Source organism: Sinocyclocheilus anshuiensis, unplaced genomic scaffold, assembly GCF_001515605.1.
Source record: "Sinocyclocheilus anshuiensis isolate Anshui unplaced genomic scaffold, SAMN03320099.WGS_v1.1 scaffold343, whole genome shotgun sequence".
Taxonomy (NCBI): Eukaryota; Metazoa; Chordata; class Actinopteri; order Cypriniformes; family Cyprinidae; genus Sinocyclocheilus; species Sinocyclocheilus anshuiensis.
The window spans coordinates 1,949,015-1,957,975 of NW_015549598.1; the positions used below are offsets into that span (position 1 = coordinate 1,949,015).

At 37.1% G+C, this 8,961-nt stretch overlaps 1 protein-coding gene across 1 annotated transcript in view; it reads right to left on the reverse strand.

Annotated features, from left to right (window-relative positions):
- Positions 1-5,011: 5,011 nt before the first annotated feature.
- LOC107658647 (poly(ADP-ribose) glycohydrolase-like) overlaps positions 5,012-8,961 on the reverse strand; it is an 8,341-nt gene continuing 4,391 nt past the window's right edge. Inside the window, exons 7-16 of the mRNA XM_016447290.1 lie at positions 8,210-8,370; positions 8,009-8,121; positions 7,853-7,922; positions 7,702-7,777; positions 7,484-7,631; positions 7,129-7,207; positions 6,928-7,036; positions 6,751-6,841; positions 6,523-6,651; positions 5,012-6,090 (exon numbers count right to left, since the gene is read on the reverse strand). Of these exons, the coding sequence (XP_016302776.1) occupies positions 5,972-6,090; positions 6,523-6,651; positions 6,751-6,841; positions 6,928-7,036; positions 7,129-7,207; positions 7,484-7,631; positions 7,702-7,777; positions 7,853-7,922; positions 8,009-8,121; positions 8,210-8,370 (1,095 nt within the window). The 3' untranslated portion in view covers positions 5,012-5,971. The remainder of the gene's footprint in view (positions 6,091-6,522; positions 6,652-6,750; positions 6,842-6,927; positions 7,037-7,128; positions 7,208-7,483; positions 7,632-7,701; positions 7,778-7,852; positions 7,923-8,008; positions 8,122-8,209; positions 8,371-8,961) is intronic.

Here is an 8,961-nt window from a genome sequence, read left to right on the forward strand (position 1 = left end):
TTTACTCTTTACTCCAATACATTTGTGATGAGGAATGCAGTTACTCAATTACAAAAGAAGTGATATCGCTATCTAAGGGCATTGAAGGTACTATATATTGTGCGTTTTGCCCTTCTGCACACAAACTTGTCAACATATATGAGATGAGGACATGGCTGCAGTGGTGTGCACAGACCTCCACAGGGGCAGAAATTGGGCAGGTGGGATCCTCCTCGGTAGAAATCGTATCCGGGGTGGGTGGTACGGTTGAAGGATATTAGTTTACTTAGGAGACTTCAGTGTTTGTAGGCGTTTAAGAAGCTGTTGTCTCGACCTTGATTTATTGTAATTTTGAGGTGTTTGTTTTATTTTGATTTCAGAAAATAAATGTGATCACTCTCCTCATAAATGAACTGTCTTGTTTTTCACTGGCATTTCTCTTAGGTGTTGAGGACTAGTGCATCTTTGAGCCTACATTCAGTACAAGTAAAATACTTGAGTACTGTTAAAATCAGATGCTCTAAGACTTTTACTCAGGTTGTATTGGAACTGGTGTCTTGTAATGGAGTCATTTTCACTGTAAGGTATCTATACTTTTACCCAAGTATGGTTTTCAGATCCTCTTTACACCTCTTGTGTGTATTTTCACATTAATATTGACCTGTTCTCTGATATAGTGATAGATTCACTAACTTGACCATAATTATAAAGTGCATCAAATGTCCATTTGTCCTTGTTGGAATTGTAGGTCATAATTGCGGTCTACAAATAGACAGAGACAGATAATAGGTTGCATGATAAACACACTTTAGGTAGTGTAAAAGTAATTGTCAAGCTCTTTGTAGAAGTCTACCATTGTTCTGAGGTTCTGGATGGGATATGTGGGCTGCAGCTCTATCGAAGGCTTTGGTCTTGTTCCTAAGCTGGAAACAACTGAGGAAACATCTGAAGTGTCCATAGGTGCACTTTGAGAGGGCTGGTTTGAGCTGCCTTCTCTAGATGTACTATGGTTTGGTTTGGGGCTTTGAACCTCATCGGATTTGGAATTTTTGGTCATTTTCTCTGCATTCTCACCAGATGCAGGCGTTCTTTCTCGTCCCCCTTCCCTTGCATTCTCATTAGATCTGTGCTGGCTGGTGGCCCCTGCATAATCAATCTGTGAGTGCCGGTTTTTGGATTCTCCTCTTGATAATGGATCAACAGTGTTTCCACTGTTATTCATCTGATTCAAGCATCCATTGCTGTTGTTGTGTGACATCTAAGGCCAAAATTAAACAAAAAATATCACAGTACCCAAATCAAGACTGGAAGTCTTAAAAGTAAAGCAAATCCATGTATGGATTTGACAGGTGTTTTAAAGGGGTCCTTGATTATGGTCTCAATTTTTTTACTTTAGTTAGTGTGTAATGTTGCTGTTTGAGCATAAACAACATCTGCATTTAAGGCCTACAACACACGGCTGGTAGGGACTACAAGGAGCTTCTTCCTGGGTTGGTGACATCACAAACCCTAGGAAGAGTTGTTGTAGTAGACATAGTGTTACTGTTATAAATTATTATATCACAATTATTCTACAAAATAGAATATAACAATTATTCTACAAAAATGCTGCAACGCAATCATGTATTCTGCTGTACTAAAGCTTTAATAAGGATAAAACCGTGTATCAAAAGCTAACATAAACAGCAGTAGCATTTACAAATAACAGTGTATCTATAAAGTATGAGACAACTACAAACAAAAAAGCACAAGTTACCATTCTGAAACGTCCTGTAAGAGTTCTGCTTGATCCTCTTCACTAATATTCTCTGGGTCTGATTCAGGCCCAAATTGATAAGGCAATATTGACGCCATTAATGGTAAAGGGGCTTGACGTTTCTGGACAGCGTGCACTAGACGGTTAGCGAATACTAACCAACTAACCAATCAGAACCCATTGCGTATTTCTGAGGGAGGGGCTTCAGAGAACCAGGAAGTCAACAGACGGTTTTGACGAGAATGGAACCAGCGGTGTAGAACGGGTGGGCCTTTGATCGCCCCCTGGTGGCTGGCTGCAATACAGGTCATAAACCCCGCCCTCTCCATGTAAACGAATGGGACTTGAGTCAAAATAAAAAAATTAATTACACTTCCAATACAATTTTCTGAAAGGTAGTTTTGGTCATTTAAGGTAGTTGTTATCACGCTGATACATGTTAAATTGATCGTTTTTCTGATAAGTTTGATTTTAGCTAGTAATTTGATGCTATAAAAACAGGGCATGTCATTATGGTTGATTGGGTCTGCGGGAGTTTGATACCGCAGCTCCACCTCACGACACTATTGCGATGAGATGCTTTGGCTTCACTTTTCTATAGTGGTAGGAAGTGGTGACGCGTCGTCTATCTTTTTTTACAGTCTATGGTGTAGAATAAAGGTAAAAACGAAGCATGAACGCATGTTACAGTGCACCCCATAAACATAATAAAGCCTTCGAAAATAGCTGATTTACCACCCCTTTAAATGTTGTAATAACTTTGAAAAGTTCGATTCGAAGTTAAGGTTCTGTCATGATTATCGTTGTTCGGAAAATTTTCGTGTTGCGAAATCTAAGATTGCTGCTTGAGGGCGAAATATTTAGGATTTTCTAATTAATAACTGCCATAGCCTATATGATATTTTGGAAACTATTACCATGGTAAACTTTCAGGGTAAAAATAGAAAAATCAAGATCCGCACAAATTTAAGGCCATAAAAAGTCTTAATGGTACAAGAAAGTCTTAATTTTGATTTCAAGAGGTCTTAAATTTGGGCATGGAAAGACAAGAATTGTGATATGGCTTAATGTGACGATTAAACCTCAAAAGGCTGTGATTTCATTCCATAAAAAGGAGCGCTACACGTTTCAAAGCCAGAAGCTTTTGGCCTGTTGTTTTCTGAGTGACGCACGGCCAGGGCAACCACAGGTAACTAGGGTCAGTGACATCACAGCGCTAGCTGGAGGCAGCAAAACAAAGGGGAAACTGGAGGCGGCCCATTCAAACCAGCGCAGATTCGGCTACATAAGGAGCTTAAAATATCATCTTGTTGTGATGTTGGGTGCCAGAATCGACTTAATACAGCCTCAAATTAGAAATTTGATCGCATATCTGCTGCCACTGCCAGATAAAAAAACGACGACAGCTGTAGTTAAACGCGATAAAACAAGCAGACTGGACAGATCGTCAAAAATGCTGGCGTTTGCAGCGCTCACTTCTTATCAGAAAAGGTTCGATAAAGTATTCTTTTGTTGTTATGGGCGCGTCTACAGATTTCTTGCCATATGTCTATGTTTCTTGCATCTCACGACTATGTCGTGTATGAAATAATGTCTGTGTGCATGTGTGTAAAACAACAAACTGACGATTTATATATAATCATTTGTAATTGTATATACATTGTTGTGATTAATTGTGGCTGGAACAATAATGTAGCTGTAAAAATAGTTTCCTGTTGAAATTTAAATGTATATACATTTTCATCATGACTAGATAGACACGGTGAGTTTGTCTTTACTGTACACGTTAGATGTGATCCACCTCATAGTTACAATCCTGTCAGATCGTCCATCCTTTGAGTGAGAGTGTAACGTTGGTCGGCCAATCTGGTTTCGTGGTTAAAGTTAACCTTTTCAACATGTTTCGGTGTTGTTGTTGCTCAGCAATGGCATGGACGCGATGCTGTCTGGGGGTTTGGCAAACGGAGAGTGGGACTGTGGGCGGTGCTCGGGGTGGTGACTGAATGCGGTGACTGTGTAGTTCTGACATCAACTTTTTACGGAAGTCACAACTGTTCGTGAAAAATAGCTAGAACTTTAAGCGGGCTGTGTGCATTTTACTGTGGACTGACTGTTTTGAAACTTATATGGTAGTTAAATAGCCCCTAGACCTCAGTAATCATGAAAAAAGCCAGGAAATTTCAGTTTTGACAATATGGGACCTTTAAGATTCCTGCAGATACCCTGTAGAGGCCAGAAAGCTCATAAAAATTATAGAGAGGCCACACAAAAAAAAACTTTATTTAATTAAATAGTAGTAGTAGTTTTATGTGGCCTCTGTATAATAATATGATGTGAGGTTTTTGTCCTATTAATGTGCTTCTTCATTTTTCTATTTCGGATCTACGCATCTGAAGTCGTGTTTACTATTTCTTCCTGGAGTTCAAACTTTCAGGGTAACCAAAAACTCACTGGAGTACGGAAAAGACAGGAAACACGTGTTTATAAAGGTAGTGCGTGGGGAAAAAAACATATTAGTAGGTAAGGTTAGTATAAATCAAACTCAGTGAGGTATCTTGTACGAAGAGGAAAATGCTAAAACAGTGCATCTTCATCCTCTCTTTCATTTTAATTAATACTAAATTATATACAATATGTAGTTAATATTTGTTATGTAGTGTTACTTGCTCTTCCACTTTCGATTTTATGAACTGTGTACAGACAAATGTGCTGTTTTTAAAAGGACCTCAATGTAACTTTCGCGAAGTTTTAAATGATACGTGCCAAACAGAGTGTGCAGAAATGGTAAATAACATCTAGGCTACTCACTTGTTCGGCGGTAATAGTCCGTGTTGTTGACGTGCTTGTGATTGCTCGTGTGAAAGTGAACGCACAAGAATGAAACCTGGAGCTGGTGGCAGTTAAAAAAAAACACAAATATTTATTTCTAAAACTGGCATTTAATCAGTTCTGTCATAGTGTACTTTCCTGGTCAATACCGCTTTACACAGGAGCCTTTTTTTTTTTTTTTTATCTCTCACCTTTAGTCACATGACTGTTATCGTTCGTCTCTTTAACCACCAGATGGCGCCACTCCAATTTTTATAAGCTTTAGATGAGGGCGGGGTTTGCTAAGGCAAGTATTACTTTTTTTAATTTTTTTATTAATGCTCAAAAATCAAGAATAGTACACATAGAATAATACAACCATTAACATAAAAATTATAAACAATAATAACAAAAAATAAAGTAGAAACAAACAACAACAAAAAAAAACGGAAAAAAAAGGAAAAGGGGGTTGTTAATACATTACAAACTGAAAGAATAAAATTGAGATTTACATGTCATTAAAGATAGGAAAAGAGTTACAGATAGATAAAGTTTTTAAGGCTTTTTTGTTCTTGGACAACTGGATTAATGAAAGGTATTGCTCAAAATCTTTTATAAAAACAAAGAAGAGAGGTCTAGAGTTTGAATATTTGCATTTGTGGATGTGAAATTTAGCAAGAAGCAAATCAGATTCACTACATAAAACTGTTTCCTTTCAGATTGTTCATACTCAATAAAACCCAATACTACGTCCTTCCAAAACAGAATACATTCATTATAAATGTTACTCCTAATGAAACTTAAAACATCTTGCCAAAATTTCTTTGTAAATGGACAGTTCCAAAAGAGATGAACAACAGTTTCAACAGAGTCATCACAAAAAGAGCAACTGGAGGAAATATCACTTTTGAATTTTTTCAAAACAAGCTGGTGGCAACAAAACTTTGAAACGGTTAAAGTGCAACCGATGCTAAATTGTTACACCATGGATGGGAACGAACGGGTACGTTGGTTTCATTTGATTTTATTGTAATTTCTAAAAACAAGCTGAGATTAAGCCAAAAAATTATCATATTACTTTATTCAATAAAAACATTCGGGTTTTATTCTGCTGTTGTGTGTACTTATACTTGATGCAAGTAATTCACCATGACATTTTTTTTATTTTGCATTAACAAAGAAATGAAATGTGTCCCTTATTGGCTGTTACTGAGGCCTTTGATTAATATAAATGCTGAATGACTATAAAGCTTTTTAATTAAGGTAAATAATTAGATTTATATGACACCTGTGATCTTACAAGATAAACATTTCAACCGCTTTTTCTTTTTTAGTGTAGTAGTAGGCCTACAGTTGTATCATTATTCAGTTCCTTCCGAGTTTAGCTTTACATATTTAATACTGCTGGACTGTTTTTGCTACATTTGTTTACAATAAATGATCCTTCTGCCCGATCTTCTCTCTGATGAATTTGTACAGGTCTATTGGCGAGCCACTTTCATGAGTGTAGTTTCCACAGAACTTCTTCAGCAACTTGTACAGTTTACCTGTTGAGAGAAGAAACGATCCAATAATGCTTCGTATTCTTGTTACCACTGTAGTTTTAGTTCATCTTCGGACTGAATGTTGATCGAAATCAATCAAAAAAACTATTTTTAAATAATTGCATTTGTAGAGCAACACTGAACAGCCAATTTAAGTAGTTTTACCTTACTATACTACAAGTAAAATTCCGAACAACTAGGTTGTTATGGCAATAAATATATAAATGACACTGCACTTAACATCAGAGCTCATAGTGTATTTCATATGAAAGGTTTGAACTAAAGATCTATTTCTATATATATATATTAAAAAATCTTATTTCTAAAAATCTATAGGAGAAAATGAATCAATTTTTGTTTGCGTAACCCTATTGTTGTGCTCTATTATTAAACCAATTCATATCTGTGTGTTTTGACTTCAGTGAATGTACTTACCCACGGTCACTTTGTTGATGGTCAGTATCTCATGCATTCTTTGTATTTCTTTTGCAAGTTCTTTATTGCCAGCGGTGAAGTAAGCCATGTCTCGTCCAGCCACGGCGGCAGCCATCAACTGGATGAGAGCTTTTGAAGACAAACACATTCTGTTCTGTGCATTTATCATAATCCATCTGTAGTGTCTCCAGATCAAATAGGATGCGTGTGTGTTTTGTCTTTATTTACCTTTGAGTTTAGGATCTCCGTTGAAGGCACCGCAGCCCCAGTTGCCCGTTGCGATGGCCGTTTTCACGTCTCCATGGTATCCCACAAACACCTTTGAGAGGCACACAGTATAAGCCTAACCTTACGATAACAAATACCACAGCAAACCTCATTATTTGTACTTGTCAAATCTAATACCTTGTTGAGTTCTCGTTTTATGTTCTCTTTAGTGTACTGGTCTTTCGGGTTCTTGAAGTCGAGAGCATCGATGGCAACAATCTGCCGATAACGTCTCTTCCAGTTATCCCTATGAATTTACTTGTGGCTGTAAAACCAACTTTTTTTTTTTTTTTTTTTAAATGAACTTTTACATTTTGTATATTTGTCATAATTACTTACCGCTTCATGCAATCATTGTATGGACCCACCCAAGAAAAGGTTTTGCTGTAGCCAGAAGTAAAGCTGTACATCTGAGGACCTGATGACACATTAGCGATAAGAGGAAATGTCACGGAACCATCAACACCATCGCTCTGTCAAGTTACCAAGTGTGTTGTAAATAAGTTTATATGTGTGTAACCATTCTATACTGAAGTTGTTGCATTGCGGGTCTGAAATGTACTGATATAAAAAGGTGTCCTGTGACTGTGTGACAGAATGTGGTAATTTTCATTTTTGCATGAACTATCCCTGTAACTGACTGAAAGCTGTTTTAGTTTTCTAACTTTGTCTGTGCTAAACGCCCCAGCAGTACCTGTGATCTTGAGGCACTCGTTATCAGCCAGTTTCTCAGTGAAGAGTCTGGCCACGATGAGCTCTGGACTCATGAAGAAGAGGATCTCCTCCTGAACCAGTCCTGATCCCAGCACCCCACCACCAATATAATTGCTGGCAAACTCCACCTGTCCAGAACAATGTGATGTAGATGAAACTGAAGAACAGGTACAAAACTGAAGTTTAGATGAAACTGACCTGCAGCATCCCTGTACCCTCATGCTCAATGGATCCTTCTGAAGAGATGTGAAGGTTTGTCAGAGTCTTCTTCTGTCTAAAGTCCGACACGATCAATAAGAGGCATGTCAACTCACTTTAGTCTGTTTAGATTGTAATTAATGTAACTTACTTTTTCCATTTAGGGAGCTGTGGTTTTTGAATGCTAGTCCTTTCAAAAGTAACCAGTCCATCTGGTATTGCTGTTAAACAATTAAAGGCCATTAAATTTACACTGAAATAGCTACACTGAATCCAAAATCCCATGTGATATGCGTGTTCTCAGTACCTGGATCTTGATTATCACTTTTATTTGTCACTGTGTTGAAGTAATGGAAAATGGCCCTCAGTTTCTGTGCTTTCTGGGCTAATTTTGCCGGGTCTTTCTCGTCAGCAAATAGGCTAAAATATATATATATATATAACGAACTGATACAATACCAGTATTTTCAGATCAGAATGAAACAGTGTAATGTGATCAGTGCATCACCTGCTGAAGTTAATGGTGGGGAAGTTGGCATATTCTGAACTAGGCTTAGTGTCGTTCCTGTGAGGGAAGGTGCAGAAGAAGGCATTTGCTAACAGACAAGAAATCTGCTGCTGAGACATTGTTATGGCCAGATTCTGTTGCTGTTGCAGGAGAGGGATGGGCTAGAGACAAAGAGTACAGACTCAAGAATACTTACAACAGACGTGCATAAAAAAATAAAATTAAAAAAAACATATATAAGCAATGTAATTAATTTAGTCTAAGTAGATTTATTTTCTTTGTTCCAGTGGGACATTATTATAGCCTGACCAATGGTGCACACTGTGTGATTGTTAAATTAGTTTTTGTCTTGCATGATTGTTGCTTGTCAGATTGTACAATATGAACCTGATGAGATCTAAAAGACAGACTCTTAAGTCAGAGTAATCAGGGAAAATAAAATGTGCATGCAGTGTAAGTCACTTTGGATAAAAGCATCTGCCCAATGCATAAATGTAATGTAAATAGAAAATTGACATGATTTACAGTGTTTACTGAACATTTGCATTAATTCTGACAAATTTATTCACACTTCAAATGAAAATGCTACCAAAAAACTGTCAGCAATGTTTTGTCCCAGAAATTAGGAAATTTGTGTTTATTATTCAGATGGTTGAGCTCATTTTCATAGTAAAATATTAATGTCAAAATAAAGTTAAAGAATGAGATTTATGTTGCATATCATAAAAACATTTTTAAAGAAACTTCTCTTT